Source organism: Phragmites australis, chromosome 20 (assembly GCF_958298935.1).
Source record: "Phragmites australis chromosome 20, lpPhrAust1.1, whole genome shotgun sequence".
NCBI lineage: Eukaryota > Viridiplantae > Streptophyta > Magnoliopsida > Poales > Poaceae > Phragmites > Phragmites australis.
Genome location: NC_084940.1, coordinates 1,012,223 through 1,029,989, shown reverse-complemented (window position 1 = coordinate 1,029,989; position 17,767 = coordinate 1,012,223). Strand labels below are relative to the sequence as shown.

The window sequence follows — 17,767 nt, the reverse complement described above, 5'->3', positions numbered from 1 at the left end:
ATATAGATGGCTCAAGTGGGAGATGAGAATTCTCTAAACCCACTTATACAACTTTTCTTCTGACCAAGTTAGATTGGACCTAAGTTAGCAGAAGTGGGATGATGAAATTCCCACCCTTACCTGGATCATCCAGATTGAAATCGATGATGAAGATTGAGTTTGTGCATATGTGCAAAGTACTCTTATGCGATGAATGTGGAGCATAACTTCATCCAACAAGCTATTGCCACAACTCGTTGCGCCTACCATATCCCTTTTTGAGACGGGACATTCCTGAAATTATTTCACATGAAGGATATTTTCCACCCAATTGACCACCTGCTTGGTACTTGTAAGCTCTATCGTCCCTCCAGAACTGTAAGAGTCACGGTGTTTGTAGAGTTCTTGGTGCTGTCTCCTGTCTGCTCTGTTTCATTCTTCCTTTTTGCAAAATACGCAGGCCTTTTTGGGGCAAGAAGTGACTTGCTTCCATGGTCCAAGGTACGCACAACAGACGACATGGCCGGCCGATCGTTTAGGTTTTCCTGAACACACAGAAGTGCTACATGGATGCAAAGCATCACTTCGTCCAATAAGCAGCCGGTCACAATAGATGAGTCTATCATAATCTCTGCCTTCCCTTCATTCCATAGGTTCCATGCCTGCAACAACAACAACCAGAGGAATTCAACTGTCTAATTTTTAGCTTTTTGAATCTTTATTAAGCCCCTATTCCTTACGAATTCACAAAGTAAACAACTTACATAGACTATAAGATTTGGGGAGTCGTTGGCAGGATCGATGTCGCTTATCCTAACACCACTTACAATCTCCAAGATCAACACACCGAAGCTGTAGACATCAGACTTGACAGAAAAGATACCCTCCATTGCATATTCAGGAGCCATATAGCCACTATTGGACCCAAATCACTTGAAAATTAGTCGATGCAGAGAGTTTAATAAGAAAATCAACTAGAGCAAATGGGTTGAACAGAACGCACTATGTTCCAACGATCCGCTTAGTATTTGCTCGCTCTTGGTTATCACCGAAGATTCTTGCCATTCCAAAGTCTGATATCTTTGGGCTCATCGCTGCGTCCAACAAAATGTTGCTCGCCTTAAGATCTCTGTGGATTATTGTCAATCTTGAATCTTGATGGAGGTAAAGAAGACCTCGAGCAACCCCTTTTATTATCTTGAACCGCAAGGACCAATCCAACACTGATTTTCTTGCATTATCTGCAAATGAACAACATTTTTCATGAGCAAGACGAACGATTATTTCTGTACCAATTCGGTAACTTGTGGCATGCTACTAGAACATACTGAAAAGAGTAGCATCCAAGCTCTTGTTGGGCAAATACTCATAGATCAGCAGCTTTTCATCTCCTTCCATGCAGCAACCGATAAGCCGAACCAGGTTTCTGTGTTGTAGTTTGGCAATCAGAAGTACCTCGTTTCTGAACTCCACTATTCCCTGATTTGAGCCCATGCTAAGCCTTTTGACAGCGACTTCTTGGCAACCTAACACTCCCTTCAGAATTGTAAAGAAATGTTTCATATGTTGTCCACTTACAAAGTCACTTCAAGATGTAAACGTCATTTCCTTTTAAGAAGAACAAATTGTAAATGTGAACAACAAGGACTACTACTGGATGACTTACCTTGTAAACTTTGCCAAAACCTCCTTTTCCAATCACTGACGCTTCAGAGAAGTTATCCGTTGCGATTATTATCTCATCATATCCGACAAACGGAAGCTCAAGATCTTGGGCTGGAATTTCGTGCCCAAGTTCATCGGAAATACTCAAAACTCGCAAGGCTCGCCTCTTGTTATTTTTCCCGTTTCTTTTCTTCAGCATTTCTACTCTCATGAGTACATTGCACAAGTGTTATTGTATTAATGCAATATACCACCTTATGCATGGGAACTAGATGAAAAAAATGATATAAATGTACCTTTCAACTTGGGAAAACATATGAAAATGCACGTGGGTATAAGAAAACTTGCTAAAAGCACCGGGAGTACAAATTTCACCGCACTTCTCCTTGTCCCCCTACCTGCAAAAAGATGAATTGAAGCTCATTTCTTTTCATGCATATACTCTCCAGTTTCACATTATTTGTATAAGGACCGAAGCGCTGAATCTAAGATTTCGTTGTTCGGCCACTACTCAACTTTTTTTTCTAACATTAGAATTCTCGCAATAGCGATATTCTTGATTTTTCTTACGGATGGCAAACATTATGGTACTAGAAATGGTACCTGCGCCGGCAAGCCGGAGGTAGAGCGTCTCACCAAAGTCACCCCAGCTCCCGGCGACATTCTCCATGTCGACCAACTCGCCGGCCCACACCAAGCACCTGGTGGAATCCCTTTTGGCGCTGCTGCTCAGGTTCGCGTACGCGTACGCCACGCAGGAGCAGTCGCGGCTGCACCCCTCCGCGCACTCCTCGAAGCTCCGGTTCGCCACGAGCGTGTACCCCTCGGGCAGCTTCATGTTCGGCAGAGCCGCGAAGCCGTCGACGCAGCGCACTGGCTCCTTCCGGCGGCACCCGCGCGAGAAGTCGTCGCGGCTCCAGTCCGCGCCGCTCGACGGCTCGAACCCTTCGATGCAGTGGCACGTGCTGTCGTCGCAGTAGCCGAACGCGCCGCAGTAGCCGAAGGTACTGCACTCACGGGGAGGGAACTTGACGAACGTGAGCCACGCCAACGAGTCGTTGCTCCAGCTCTGCAGCTCCAGGTCGCCGTAGGAGCGCATCCGGTACTGCATGGGCGGCGCGCCGTCGGAGAGGGTGAAGGAGGCGTATATCTCCTCGTCGGTGTTGACGACTGCCGTGTAGATGGCGGACCTGCCGCCGCCCTTCTGGTAGTTGCTGTCCACCATGTAGCCCGACCACGGCGAGCTGCGCCAGTGTACGCGCGACCCGTTCCAGATGACCATCTGGAGCGGCCTGTCAGGGTCCGCGCCGAAGGCGAAGCTCCCCGGAGACGGGTCCTCGGTGCCCTTCCAGGACACGATGCGCATGCCGGAGTGCGTCCGGTAGGTGATCCCGAGCTTCATGCCAGGCAGGAATGCATCGCCAGGGTGCTCGAAGCTCTGCCACAAGGCGGTGCCGTTCGGCGACCGAACGACGAGGTTGCCTGTGTTCAGGAGCACGGCCACAGGGCTCGAGTCCGACGACGATGCTGCCGCCGCACCGACTGTGACGTTCGTTGTCCAAAGGACTCGGCCGGTGGCGTCGGACAAGGCCAGGTTGCTGTCATTTGTCAAAGCGAGCGTCGCAGGCACAGAGGATGAAGGAAGGCCGGCGGAGATTGGGGCTGCCTGGTCGGCCACCCACACCACGGTGAGCTTTGGAATGTTGTTGTACCAAATGCCAAGGTACAGTGACGATGAATTGGAATTGGGCGGGGAGAAGAAACCCAGGGCGAAGGCACCGCCGTCGGAGACGAGTGTCGTGCCCGGGGACAGCTCCTTGCCGAGGACGAGCCGGTCGTCGGACGCGCACAATGGCCATGAGATCAAGAAGAGAAGAACGGCAATGTAACATGGCGGATCCATCGAAGTGCGCAGTTGATCACACACCGTCCTCAAGACTCGGGGACTGTAGTGCTGCTAGCTTTAAGGTTGGAGTAGAGCTGGGATGTGAGAGCAGAGAATTTAAGAACCAGAGCCAAGCCCATCACCCGGCAAAGTTCCAGCCATTATCAACTTAAATTTGGCTGTCTATTTCTTTTCAATACAAAACTATGTAATTCGTTCTTAATCTAGTTTGTTTTTAAGAACTGAGAATTTCGATCAATAACCTGGTGTTCTCTCAGAAAATTCAACAACTTGCTGTTCTCTCAAAAAAATTCAATATACTTCATCTCGCAGCAAGTTGAAGCTTCATTTCTTCTTGGAGAATACCTGCAGCAGGCAAAACATGCTGGACTTTTTTTTTGAACGAAAAACGATGCTGGGATATGTTAATTTCAGTACCGTTCCGGAGTAGACGTTATATCGAAGTATTGTATAAGCTGACCGCCTCTCTCTGTCCATAGAAAAGGTCAGATTTCAGCTCGCCGGCTGGTATCAGAACACGGTGGCGGCAGGTAACGTGAAATTGGTTCGCACCAACCGGAACCATGACAGGTAACGAGGAGGCCACCCAGAGTCGTTGCCGCTCTTGTTGATGCCACCCCAAAGTCAACTGATTACCACTGCGAGCCTGCTGAATCGGACGTGAGTAAGATAATAGGACATGGCCCGTTTCAGTGGACACAGATGGTGGACTCAGGCAAACAAACAGTAAGTTTTTTTAAAAAAAAAATCCGAGAGAGCAGGTGAACAACCTCCTCTTGACCTGTACATTTCGCAGAAATCTGTTGGATAAGACCGATTGATCCAACGAAATGCATGTGCCTCTGGACGCGCAGTAGAAGTGACACCAGAGGGCGCGCCGCCTCATGTCATGGTGGATGCCGGTGGCGGTGGCCTGAGGTTGGACCTTGGAGGTTCACGTACGGGAAGCTTACGCGAGGGCTTGGTTTGGTAAGATTTGGTTGGGCTAGTGCAGGCTAAGTGGGTTTAACGGGTCGGGCAGGCTTAGCCACGGTCTATTCTGTTTGGCTATATAATTGGATCGTGTCGTACCGATCCATGTGTCGGAGTTTTTTTTTAATATTTCAAAAATTTCAGCAAAATTTGAAATAAAAAAATTAAATCCAAACAAAATTTCAAATCTTTTTTCTTTCCCTCTCCTTCATGGGCTCAATATGATCCAACACCTCCTCGTCCCACTCTCTCCTTTGCTCTTTTTTTTCCTCCACAACCTAGCTCGCCCCTCTAGCCCACCAGTCCAGTCGGCCCGTTGCCTCCCCTTCTTCTTTCTCTCACTCCCGCCGCTTGCGCACGTGCCCAAGCGCAATAGCTGAACCCCGCCGCCTAGCCACGACACCACCACCCACCTAACCTCTACCCTGTATTGACGACAAAGTCTCCATCTACATTGTCGCCTCACTGCTCCTCTTCCTTTGGCGCCGCGCACGACAACAGGGTCTGAAAGCTTCGCTGGCACGAGCGCGCCTGTGGGGAAAAAGGTCGCCACCACCTCGACTGGCGCGTCAACTTTTTCATCCACGCCGCACGTGTCAAAAGCTGCTACATCGCCATGTCATGTTGTCGTTGACAAACCATCGCGCTGAACCGCACGCAAGCTCTGCCGTTGGACCCCACCGCCGACACTATCACCCCTCCGCCCATATACAAAAGCCAGCCGAGCTTCCCTCCACACCTCACCCGCTCACCAAGCTCGTCAAGGCAAGCTCTGCCCTCCACTCCCCACTCTCTCTATCTCCATGTCTCACTGTTTTCCCCTCCGACAACCACCACCGCCGATCCATCGCCCAGGGCCGCCATTGGCCAATTGGGACCTATGGCGAACTTCACCCGACCACCCTCCACCTCCCTCACCCTTCTACCTAGCCCCTCGCTCTCTCTCTCGAGCCGCCATGGCTGTCGTGCTCCGTCCCCGTTGTAGACTCCCAGGCTCACTCTCGAACGACGGGATTGACCTCCGCATCACCCAGGCTCACTCCTGACGCCCAAAAACCCTACCTAAACCATCTCTCCACGCTTTTCCCCTATCGATAGTCGTTGCTCCCAACTCTAGCGAGCTACTTGAACTGTTCCAGCCGCCACCCACCGTCAAGGTCCCCGCCATCGACTCCGCCGTGCCGTGCGGGTCCTCCTGGACTGGCTCTCGCTCCGATCCGAGGCTGGGAGCCACCGCCGGTGAGCCCACGTCGCGAACTCCCTATCATTACCACTAATGCGCCTCCCCAGCGATCAAAGTCCCTCGTGATGACGCGTGCCCCTTCCATGTCTGTGCCACGTCGATGCCACCTCAGCACTAACCTTCACCCCTTTAACCTAGTCAACTGCCAGGTCAGCGTAGTCCATGACCACGGCCCACTGTGAACCATACACTAGAGCTCCTCCAGTCCAGAGATCCATGAACCTAGCATACAACACAATAATCAGATTGACCAAGTCAACTTTATTGTTGATTGGGCCTCACCTGTCAGCCTCTCAGCCTAATCTATTTTCCAAAAATATTTATAAAACCCGAAAATCCTTTTCCAGGAAATATTCTCCTCTTTTATTTTTCTTGAATTTATTTTCCAACCAACTTTTGAAGCCCATATTTCCTCTGTTTCAACTCCGTTTTTGACAATTGTTTCACTGATATTCATCTAAATTAAAATTCTATCCATTCTCATTAGCTTCATATTTTTTGGAGTTTAGTTAAGTTTTGTGTGTATTTAATTGTGTTGTTTTTGTGCTCGCGTTTTAGAGATCAAAGAGTTCGAGGAGGAAGAGGAGCAAGGAATGCAGGACTTTAAGTAGGACCCCCTCAAGGACTTCAGTGGAGGCAACTGATCCAATATAACATCCTAGTTTTCAGAAAAACTCAAATTCAAAATCGATTCAAAACATTTTCAAATCAATTCCAAAAGCCAAAACGTTTTCCCTTTTCTTTCTGGGCTCAATCCAGATCTCTCTTAGCCCACCTTCCTTTTTCTTCTTCCAGTCGGTCCACTTTCTTTTTCCTTTATCCCACTCTCTCTTTAATCCCTCTCTCCCGTTGTCGCTCGCGCCGACCTAGCCCAGCTCATCGTCGACGTCGTCTTCCTCCTCCAGCCACGTGCGCGCACGGGCGCACGCTGAGCTCGCCAATCGTGGACCCCGTCGAGCTGACCGCCACTACCACCACGACAGGTTGTCGTTCCACCCCCGCCGCCTTAACCCCTCCCCTCTCTCTGCGAAGTCGCTATGCACAGCACCAGTGACGAGCGCACGGAGCTTCCGTGGACCATTGCGTACGGGCCTCTGCAAGTCGCCACCAACCACAGCCCCACCGCTCCTCTCCACGCCCCTCTCTCTTGTTCCCTGTGCTTGCACACGCGCACGTGGGCACTAGCGCAAGTTGACGTCGGCCCAGCTCTTTGCCAAAACCAAACACCATGGCCCACTTTCACCACATTTGCCGACCGATTGCCACGACAATCCTCCCTCCTCCGCCTATAAAAGGGCATGCCTGAACCTTCGCCGCACTCCATCGCAACCCAACCGACCCAAATGTTCTCTCTCTCTCTCTCTCTCTCTCTCTCTCTCTCTCTCCCTCCCTCCCTCCCTCCCCCCCCCCCCCGCCATCACTTTCCCCTTCGCCAATGGTGCTCGTTGTCGATCCACCTTCAGACGCCGTCAATGGCCAATTGGACCCCATGGAGAGTTCCACCTGACCCCTCTCCACCTCCTTCACCCCTCTGCTCAGTCCTACCCTCTCTGTACCGAGCCCTTCACCGAGCCACCGTGGCCCATCTAGCTCCATCTCTGTCGCGCGGTCGCCGTTGATACCTCACCGGCAAAGCCAAGCTTAGAAATGCCCTCCCCACACCCCATACATGCTCTCAACACCAAAAAACCCAACCCCAAGCTGTCCCTCCGTTATTTCCGACTTCAGCCGCCATCTCTCCCAACTCCGACGAGTGATTGGCTCTATTTTGGCCATTATCGCCGCCGACATTCCCCCCACAAGCTCTGTCGCGCCACACTGGTCCACATGTACCATCTCTCCATCCAACCTGAGGCTGAGAGCTGGCGGCTGCGAGCTCTCCGGTCAGTCCCCGCCACGAGCTCTCCAGCACCGCCATCCCCGCGCCATCCTAAAGACAACTCATCCCGTGTCTTCCACGTCGATGCCACATTAGCATCGACCCCAACCCCCTTTAGCCCAGTCAACCATCATACCAACACATTCACGCCCCCGGTGCACCATGGACCATAGGCTAAAGCTCATCCGATCCAGAACTGAGTCCGTAGTACAGTAGCCTCTTTTCCCCTCGAAAATCCATTTTACAGGGAATATGCCTCCCTTTCCTTTTTCCCGTATTTAATTGTCAACCAACTTCCGAAGCTTATATCCCATCCGTTTCAACTTCGATTTCGACGATCCTTTCACCGATATTCTTCTAAATTAAAATTTCATCTTTTTACATCAAATCCATATTTATTTCAATTTTATTTGTGTGTTTGTGTATCCATGTTCTAGAAACTAGAGAGTTCAAGGAGGAGAAGAAGGAAGAGTAGGAGTTGGGAGCATAAGATTTCGAGCAGGACCCTCAAGAACTTCAACGAAGGTAAGTCTCAATCCATTTCACTTGTTGATCATATTAGACCCATATTTTGTTATCACAACCTATAACAACCGTTTTCCATCGAATAACCGCATGAAATATTACTTGTCAGTTTAATTTAAACTGTTGATCTAGTTATAACCTATTGCAGATTAGCTGGCCTAATTGTTATCAACCCGGATATAATCTTGGTAACCTTAGGATATTCGTTTCGGCAATTTTATTTACGCTAAGACGATCACCTTGCTACTATTATGCTTAGTACTGTAATCTTTATTGTTACTTCATGTGTATACATAATTAGTTTTGCAAAATGGGTGAAACTTAGCAAGAAAGCTTATAAGTTTTGTGTTTTAAACTTAACATCTTTAGATTAATCTTTTTATATAAAACGAGGACAAAAATAAGGTGTAACAGTTCCTCTCCAACATCAGCATGTCGCTGTTGAGAAGGAGGCCACCAGAAACGACATATGCCGTTAGATCGTTCGCTGCTTTCAGGGAAAGGAATAAGGATCACTTGATGGTTCGTCGCCCAGGTGATCTCAAAACTCCCGACCTGAAAGGGCGATGACAGAGTGCGCTAGTTCAGCAATTTTTTTAAATAGACATTTAATTTTACAATTTTTAATTTTCGAAATATAAAAAATAAAAAATCCCCATAAAAGAGAAGAAGGTTTGGGACGGGCTCAGTTTGGCAGTTGGCCCAACACTGGCAGACCCCACATGGCAGTGGCACATTTAAAAGCCACTTGTCTAATCCGACACCATCTCGTCCGGCCTGCTGCCAAATTCCTTTCGTATCCAAACAGAGCCCCCCCCCCCCCCCCCGCAGAACCCTAGCCGCCCTACCCTCGTCTGCCTGCTCTCGCCGTCCTCCGCAGTCCATCCACGCATCTGCCGGCGGCGGAGCGAAGAGCCAACCCGCCGGCGGCGGAGCAAAGAGCCAACCCGCCGGCTTGATATTAGACATGGAGAAGGTAAGCGACCACGGATCGAGCAGTCCGTTCCCCTGCTGCTGCTCGTGGGGATCTCCTCTCTCTCCCTCTCTCTCTCTCTCTCTCTCTCTCTCTCTCTCTCTCTCTCTCTCTGCTTGTGTGGAACTGAATCGGATGTGGTTTTGTGCAGCAGCCCGAGGCGCAAGGGTCGGAGAAGGCTCCGGAGGAGAAGGTTCGTATAGACCCTAGTCTCACCTTACCTCACGTTCGCTCTGATGGTTAGCTTCTCTCAAATGGCGTTTGTGTGGGCATTACGAATCGAATTGCACTCCCACCGCAAGCTCTAGTACTCCACGATTACTTTGGCTGGATCGTGTTCCATGAAATTGTTGCATGCATAAATTTAAGTAACTGAATTAGCTGTTTGTTGTGATTACTTACGATGCATATCAGCATATATGTAGCAACGCGGATAAAATGCACGAGCAATAGAAGTAGGAACGCATATACCCTTGGTAGTATAAGGCTTTCCCCACACCAACACACACGCCGGGGCACACACAAAAGAGTTTCAAGGAGGTACTTGGTGCCATGGTCTAGTCGAACTGTGTTTTGTTTAAACCCAGCAGCTCACTCTATTTACTTTTCTTCTTTGTGGATTGCATGCAGCAACTTGACGAGAAAGAGTTAGAAAGAAAACTGAAGAAAGATCAGAAGGTATCGATTACATTCTATCTGGGGTTGCTCTCAAAACGTATATCCCTGTTTTATTATTTTGTTTTGGCCCGAGTGGCTAATCAGTAATCGGATGGACTGCAATTGTAATTGAAATCTTACTGAACAGTGAGTTTCACTGAGGTCAGAAATTAGCTGAATTATAAGATTGTTCTGTTTGTTGTTGTGTATGTGAATAGTCATTAATGGGTCGAGTGTTACGCTTGCAGGCAAAAGAGAAAGAAGAGAAAAGACTTAAGGCAAAACAAAAGGAGGCAGCTAGACTCCAGGTTCAAACATAACTCATGAATTTGTATATGGCTGAACAAACGATCCAGATATATAGTCAGTGAAATGGTTTGTGGAGATGAGTTTACTTCTTTCATCGTACCGCTTTGGTTACTGTAGGCACAAGCAACTTCAGATGGAACTAAAAAGAGTGAGAAGAAACAAAGGAAGAAAGCTGTGGATGATGAAAACCCTGAGAATTTTGTTGATCCAAATACTCCTCTTGGGTCGAAGAAATTGCTTGCACCTCAAATGGCTAAGCAGTATAGTCCAAGTGCGGTTGAGAAATCGTAAGATTCTTGATTAGCAGTTTGCCTTTCTTGATCTTATAATTCATAGCGTTGGAAGTGCCTAGCTGATCTGTGTGCCTTCATTTGTTTGTATTTCATAATGCAGATGGTATACCTGGTGGGAATCATCAGGATATTTTGGTGCAGATTCTGCAAGCACAAAACCACCATTTGTTATAGTAAGTGATTTGTGCTCTTGAAGGTTGTGCGAAATGTGCTTTGAGCTGATTTGCAAACTGCATCTTTCAAAATCACTCTAGTGCATCTTTTCTACTGACGATAGGTGACATAAATAAGGATTAGTTTCCAGGAAAGAGTTAATTTATTTCTTTTCAGGTTCTGCCACCTCCAAATGTGACTGGAGCTCTTCACATAGGCCATGCTCTTACAGTGGCTATAGAGGTAGTCTTTTTTACGCTTGCAGAGGTCTATATGCAATTTTAACACTGCGAATATTGACTAGACAATGATTTTAATCTCCATGCATTAAATGCAGGATGCCATGATACGCTGGCGGAGGATGTCAGGCTATAATGCTCTATGGGTCCCTGGAGTGGACCATGCTGGCATTGCTACACAGGTCTTCATCTAGGAATTGGTTCATTATCTGCTTTAGTTCATCTTATGGAACATGCAACTACATATAATAGAATTTGGTTGCTGATATATTCCTTGGCCGCACATGCTGTCATTCAACTTATGGAACATACATGTTGAGGCCCCATACTGGCAGTGTTACTCATAAAAAGAAAGCTGTAAACGGGGGTGTTATGCGATGTTAATAAAGGCCACTTCTGTAATTTTAGTATAACTTTTCAAAGTAATGTTTCGAATCCTATATCCTACTGTTAGTTGTTTACTGTTACACTTAGAAATTGCTCATTCATCAAGTACAAGGTTATATGATTTGTTTTTTTAAAAATTGCCTTACTTTTTTCTGCTTCTTTTTTCCCTTAAGCAAGTTAGTATTGCATAATGTATCCCAAATATGTGTTTCCCTTTTCAACCTCTATTATTTGTATAATTTATTTTAGCATTTGTTGTCAGGAATTTTCTTTTGTTTGGATTTCATGTTGGCGGACGATTGAATACATCAATGTTATGTACAGTGTACTTAGTTTTGACATATGTTCTCTTGTATATCAGGTTGTGGTGGAGAAAAAGCTTATGCGTGAAAGGAAGCTGACGAGGCATGACATAGGGCGTGAAAAATTTGTTTCTGAAGTAAGCATTATTTTCCATAACACATGATTATATTTCCCTGCCAATGATTTAATTATTTCCAATATACCACTATAAATTATGAATTCAGTGTCCTATGTGGTTACGAAAATTCGTCGCGAGCAACTGAGCATAGTGCCATGTGTGCTGAAATGAAAGTGTTGTCTGCTTTGTTTGATTAGTTAACTCATTTTCTGTTTGATATTTGCTTATAACATTTTCTCTATTATCTTTTGGACAGGTTCTCAAATGGAAAGATCAATATGGTGGTACCATATTGAATCAATTGCGTAGGCTTGGGGCCTCTCTTGATTGGTCCCGTGAGGTAATGTTCTTATTCGTTCAGTTAGGGAAAAGCATACGTTGTGCTTGAACTATGCATAGTTTTGTAATTCTAACTCTGACTATTAACTTCATCTTAACTTGGGAAACAGGCTTTTACAATGGATGAGCCAAGGTCAAAAGCTGTAACTGAGGCCTTTGTCAGGTTGCATAAAGAAGGCCTGATATATAGGTCAGTGTCCTCACTGTTTTTTCTTTAAGTGTCAGTGTTTTCTATGAGTACATTCTTATCTACTTATCTTGTACATTCTTGTTTTAGTTGCTAGTCTAGTTTTTCACATCTTATCATGATTTACTCCGTTGCAGAGATTATCGCCTTGTAAATTGGGATTGCACGCTTCGAACAGCAATTTCTGACATAGAGGTTTGTGGATTTTATTTTTTATGATAGACAAATTGATTCTGCTCACACATTACTAAAATAATTTTCTTTTGTTGGAAAATACTATTTTTTCAGGTTGATCACATAGAACTTAAAGAAGAAACTGCGTTAAAGATCCCTGGTTATAGCGGTCCTGTACAGTTTGGTGTTTTGATATCTTTTGCCTATCCTCTTGAAGAAGGATTGGGTGAAATTGTTGTTGCAACAACAAGGATTGAAACAATGCTAGGTGATACAGCAATAGCTGTTCATCCTGAGGATAAAAGGTATAAGCATCTGCACGGAAGGTATGCAGTCCACCCCTTCAATGGCCGAAAACTCAAAATAATCTGTGATGCTGAGTTAGTGGATCCCACTTTCGGTACTGGGGCTGTGAAGGTACGAGCTGATATTGAGGACTACCTTGTTTATCATTTTTGTTTCACCTAGTTGGACCTTCCTCATACAATATCCCTTCTTAGCTTGTAATTTTGGTTGCTGATTTTTATGCAGATTACACCTGCCCATGATCCCAATGACTTTGAGGTTGGAAAACGACATAACCTTGAATTCATCAATATCTTCACTGATGATGGAAAAATAAACAGCAATGGTGGCGCACAATTTGAAGGAATGCCAAGATTTGCAGCTCGAGTTGCAGTTATTGAGGCACTGAAGGCAAAGGTATTACTTGATTAGTTTTAATTATCATTCCAAAATAGTTTTATGATATCATAATTTCTAAAAATAGTTGTTTATTTAGTTTTGTAGGAATATATGCATTTATATTATATGGAATGACATGAAGTATTTTTACAGAGTGAAAATGTTAAAATAGTGAAATATACTGATATTTGGAGGGTAATAATGATTTTCCTATTTAATTTGTCATGCTTATTACAAAGTAAAATTCAGTTATATAAGCAATAAGGGTTCATCTTAGATTACATTATAGCATAGAGCATTCCTACTTTCGACATTGCTATATCACCTTCTCCTGTTTCAGTTAATGATTTCTTAGTACTGGAAAGCGGCGGTGTTAGTCTTTAGATAATGGCGTATTGCTTGTACTATTAAAATTAAAACTTGCATCATTTCTTGCATTTGGGATTATGTACCCTTTATTATGTGTTTATGAGAATCTTATGTCTTAGAGATATCCTATATGACTTGAAAGTTGGAACTACTGATAAACTTTACCTTAACTAAATAGTTTCAGTTCTTCTTTTGTCTCTCTGCCGTCTTCTTTTGTCTTATGGATGTTCTTTAAGGTAGTTCTGGAATCTAATGATGTCTTGTTCTGCTTATTAAGGGTTTATACAAGGACACAAAAAAGAACGAAATGAGTTTGGGTGTTTGTTCAAGAACTAATGATGTTGTGGAGCCTATGATCAAACCCCAGTGGTTCGTTAACTGCAATAGCATGGCAAAGGCAGGTCTTGATGCTGTAAGGTCGAAAAAAATTGAGATTATACCACAGCAGTATGAACAAGACTGGTATAGGTATATTTATACTCTTTTGCTTACTTGAGAAATGTGTCATCTCTTGCAAAGATCATGTTAAATCAATGAAATAAATCAGAAGAAAAATTATCCATCCATTACTGCTGTCCTTGCAGATGGCTTGAAAACATACGTGATTGGTGTGTTTCAAGGCAACTTTGGTGGGGGCATCGTGTACCTGCATGGTATGTGACACTGGAAGATGACCAAGTGAAAGATCTGGGTTCTGACAATGACCGTTGGATAGTCGCAAGAAATGAAAGCGATGCAAACCTAGAAGCACATAAAAAGTATCCAGGGAAGAAAATCCAGCTAAATCAAGATCCTGATGTGTTGGACACGTGGTTTTCATCTGGTCTCTTCCCATTAACAGTACTTGGTTGGCCAGATGACACCGCTGATCTTCGTGCTTTCTACCCTACTTCGGTACTAGAGACTGGACTAGATATTCTCTTCTTTTGGGTAGCACGGATGGTGATGATGGGAATGCAACTTGGTGGTGATGTGCCATTTCAGAAGGTATGACACAAATACCCATTCTTTGCCATCAAAACTGTTTCCTGTGATTGTAGCAGTCCAATATGTAAATGTCATCCATGTTTGATACTCTTTATTCAGTACGTTCATGACAAGCTATCTCTTCCCTCTGTCCCTTTCACATGGTGAAATTTGCCCTTGTGTAACACTAATATGATCAAGAAGAGTCCAATATTAGAGCAATCCACCTATAGTCATCGTTGGCGGATGTTTAAAGTTTAAACTAGAAGTTTAACAAATGATGTTACTTCCTTCATTGCCATCCATGTTTTACAAATTCGTGCACTTTAAGTTTCCAGAAGCTTATTGGCTGAACTAAGGAATCTGCCCTGCCCATTTTGAATTATTCTTTGTGATCTGCTCTGCCATTTGTCTCTACACTCCATACTTAATTTCTTTCTGAATGTGCTCTATAGCTTGTAAATATTTAACGTATGCTACTCGCATTTGTCCTCGTTATCCCATGGCAGAGTTTGGTGCATGGTTGATTTAATCTATCCTGTATATCTGTTATAGTAAATGCATAAAGCCACCAACTTCACTTAGCAAACCAACCCTATGATGTGCTGCTAATAGAAATTATTTGGCAATAGGTAAGGCAGTCTAATTTAAAGCATGCTTTAATTATCTCTTGTGCGACAATTAACGAATGATAAATGTGTTCTCATTGTAGGTTTATTTGCATCCTATTATCCGTGATGCACATGGACGGAAAATGTCGAAGTCACTTGGTAACGTCGTTGATCCTCTTGATGTGATAAATGGCATGCCACTTGACGGTCTTCTAAAACGTTTGGAAGAAGGAAATCTGGATTCAAATGAATTAAACGTTGCAAAAGAAGGAAAGAAGAAAGATTATCCTGATGGCATTGCTGAATGCGGTACCGATGCCCTCCGCTTCGCGCTGATTTCTTACACTTCTCAGGTTGTAGTGACACCCATGAGTTTATTCTGTATTATGCTTGCATTTCAGCTTTTGTTACAACCCTTTTGTTTCAGTCTGACAGGATAAATCTGGATATCAAGAGAGTGGTTGGATATCGACAATGGTGCAATAAGTTGTGGAATGCCATCCGTTTTGCAATGGGCAAGCTTGGTGATCATTACACTCCACCTGCAACTGTGGATGTGTCTCTGATGCCACCAATCTGCAAATGGATACTCTCAGTACTTAACAAGGCCATTAGCAAAACTGTTACCTCTTTAGAAGCATACAAATTCGCCGATGCAACATCTGCTATATACTCATGGTGGCAGTACCAACTATGCGATGTATTCATAGAAGCTATTAAACCTTACTTCTTCAATGACTCTCAAGAATTTGAATCAGCAAGAGCTGCCTCAAGAGATACCCTATGGGTTTGCCTGGATGCTGGTTTGCACCTGCTCCACCCATTCATGCCTTATGTAACAGAAGAGCTCTGGCAGCGTCTACCTCAGCCCAAAGATTCTTGTACGAAAGATTCCATTATGATTTCAGAATATCCATCTCCTGTTGAGGTAATACTCATGTCCTAGAAAGACTGTATCCAGATAACATTATCTTCGAGTACCTATTTACCCATGGGAAAATGCTGTTCTTTATGACAGGAATGGACTAATGATAAACTTGAAAATGAAATGGACATTGTCTTAGATGCTGTGAACAAGCTGAGATCGCTGAAGCCACCAACAGAAACAAATGAAAGGTGTGTATATATGATCATCTATATGGTTTTGTGATAGTTGGTTTGCAAAATGTAATATCTTATTGCTTATATTTTTCCTTTTTACAGACGACCTGCTTTTGCACTTTGCCGAGGCCAAGAGATTGCTGTCTCTATTCAGTGTTATCAATCTCTAATTGTGTCTCTTTCTTCCGTATCACATCTTAAGGTTCCACCTTACACTTCTTGATGACTTTTTGTATTATCTTTTGTTATGGATTTTTTCCTTACACTGCCTGCAATTAGTTTTTTCTTTATAGATTTAAATTTATGCTGAAACCTGAATGGGGTTTTAAGGCCTCATAGTTCATGTCACCCGTTGGTTCTTGCCAAATAATATTTCCTCTTGGTCTTCAGTTTTTCACATTTATATGCTACATATTTATGAAATTAAAATCCAGCTAAATTGAAAAGCTTTAAACAAAATCACTGATCTGGTATTGGAAATTCTTTAGATCCTGACAGAGAACGATGAAACTCCACCTGATTGTGCAACTGCTGTTGTGAACAAAGACTTGTCGGTGTACCTTCAGCTCCAAGGAGCTTTAAATGCAGAAGCTGAGCGTGAAAAGCTTGGGAAAAAGAGAGATGAAATCCAAAAGTGAGTGCAAGTTTCTTGTCATCTCCGTCCATTTTGGATAGTAAAGATCAGCACATGTTTCTCTGTTATTCTTTGGTATCAGTAACATGGTCTGTTATCATACACGCAGGCTACAACATGCCCTGACGCAGAAAATGGACGCCACTGGTTATCGCGATAAGGCCCCTCAGAATGTGCAGGAAGAAGACATGAGAAAGCTCACCAGTTTATTGGAACAACTAGAGGTCATCAGTGAAGCTGAGAAGAAATTAGATGCCAAAACTGGCACCAATTGAGTCTGTGATGTCGGTTTTGAAGATACTCTTCTTGCATTGAAGCTATTCCCAGTTCCCACAATTTTTTGCGGATAGATCAGCTATGTACTTCTATGTTTAGGTTTATATAAATTTGAATTGATGGTTCAGATTGAAATTCCACTTCACCCACATTTTGCAGCATGTAAGAATATACTGACGATGAATAGAGAACCGTATTTTTGTATGTTTGATATTTTTCTAATGAGATATCTGTTGATGATGCTGATGCTTAATAAGCGGACCCCGGCACCTAAAGATCCGTGCATGAGCACTGTCAGAATATGTAATTGCAGTGTTTCCCTTTCAGGTTTCAGCTCCGGGAAGCCTTACACACAACCTACTGCCAAAAACATGGATTTTTTAACCCTTTTTAATTTAATATTTTATTATTAACCTATCTCTATATTTTTATAAGAAGTAACCTATTTGGTCACATCGAGTTACGTGGCGTGAAACAAACACACCGTTACACCACATACAATTGCGTGATAGGGTGTGCCACTTGGAGAAATCCATGTTTCAAAAAATATCTAAAAACAAATAAAAATACAATGGCGTGACAGGGTGCACTCGGGTGCGATAACAATATCTTGTCACCATTACTGCCGGTGTAACAACAGCGCACAATAAACCTAAAAAAATTATAATTTTTTCATTTGAAGTTGGATGATAATAAATTTTTATATAGAAAATATAGCTCTCGATGATATGTACAGTTTTGAAACCGTGAGTTTTTTTCAATTAAAGTTTTTAAGGTGTCCAAATAATTAATATAAATTTTAGACAACATATTAGGCATCGGACC

The 17,767-nt window shown here is 44.1% G+C and overlaps 2 protein-coding genes across 3 annotated transcripts; one reads left to right on the top strand and one right to left on the bottom strand.

Annotated features, from left to right (window-relative positions):
- Positions 1–338: 338 nt before the first annotated feature.
- LOC133901888 (G-type lectin S-receptor-like serine/threonine-protein kinase At1g11330) lies at positions 339–3,658 on the bottom strand. The gene is made up of 7 exons (XM_062343424.1): positions 2,248–3,658; positions 1,941–2,042; positions 1,646–1,845; positions 1,308–1,515; positions 983–1,220; positions 744–894; positions 339–641 (listed from the first exon to the last, which is right to left on the bottom strand). Exons 1-7 carry the CDS (start codon positions 3,545–3,547, stop codon positions 339–341), a joined length of 2,502 nt encoding a protein of 833 aa, XP_062199408.1. The 5' UTR covers positions 3,548–3,658.
- A 5,305-nt stretch (positions 3,659–8,963) lies between these two features.
- Positions 8,964–17,184, top strand: LOC133901350 (valine--tRNA ligase, mitochondrial 1-like). 2 transcript variants are annotated; one of them, XM_062342693.1, is made up of 22 exons: positions 8,964–9,145; positions 9,297–9,335; positions 9,773–9,820; positions 10,048–10,107; positions 10,226–10,395; positions 10,502–10,574; positions 10,732–10,797; positions 10,892–10,975; positions 11,542–11,619; positions 11,858–11,941; positions 12,051–12,130; positions 12,265–12,322; positions 12,416–12,718; positions 12,833–13,003; positions 13,632–13,822; positions 13,939–14,341; positions 15,033–15,284; positions 15,359–15,859; positions 15,950–16,047; positions 16,135–16,234; positions 16,521–16,666; positions 16,776–17,184. In XM_062342693.1, exons 1-22 carry the CDS (start codon positions 9,137–9,139, stop codon positions 16,939–16,941), a joined length of 3,180 nt encoding a protein of 1,059 aa, XP_062198677.1. In that variant the 5' UTR covers positions 8,964–9,136; the 3' UTR covers positions 16,942–17,184. The 2 variants fall into 2 exon arrangements, with proteins under 2 accessions (XP_062198677.1, XP_062198676.1); XM_062342692.1 differs by having other exon boundaries at positions 9,294–9,335.
- The last annotated feature ends 583 nt before the right edge of the window (positions 17,185–17,767 follow it).

Excerpts from the sequence above, each read along its gene's own strand:
- LOC133901888 (XM_062343424.1), bottom strand. The coding sequence starts at position 3,547 with ATGGATCCGCCATGTTACATTGCCGTTCTTCTCTTCTTGATCTCATGG. Across the intron at positions 2,043-2,247 it reads CCTCCGGCTTGCCGGCGCAG|GTAGGGGGACAAGGAGAAGT; the intron begins GTACCATTTCTA and ends ATCTTTTTGCAG. Across the intron at positions 1,221-1,307 it reads CTTGGATGCTACTCTTTTCA|ATAATGCAAGAAAATCAGTG; the intron begins GTATGTTCTAGT and ends GTTCATTTGCAG.
- LOC133901350 (XM_062342692.1), top strand. Across the intron at positions 10,575-10,731 it reads CAAAACCACCATTTGTTATA|GTTCTGCCACCTCCAAATGT; the intron begins GTAAGTGATTTG and ends ATTTCTTTTCAG. Across the intron at positions 16,048-16,134 it reads CCAACAGAAACAAATGAAAG|ACGACCTGCTTTTGCACTTT; the intron begins GTGTGTATATAT and ends TCCTTTTTACAG.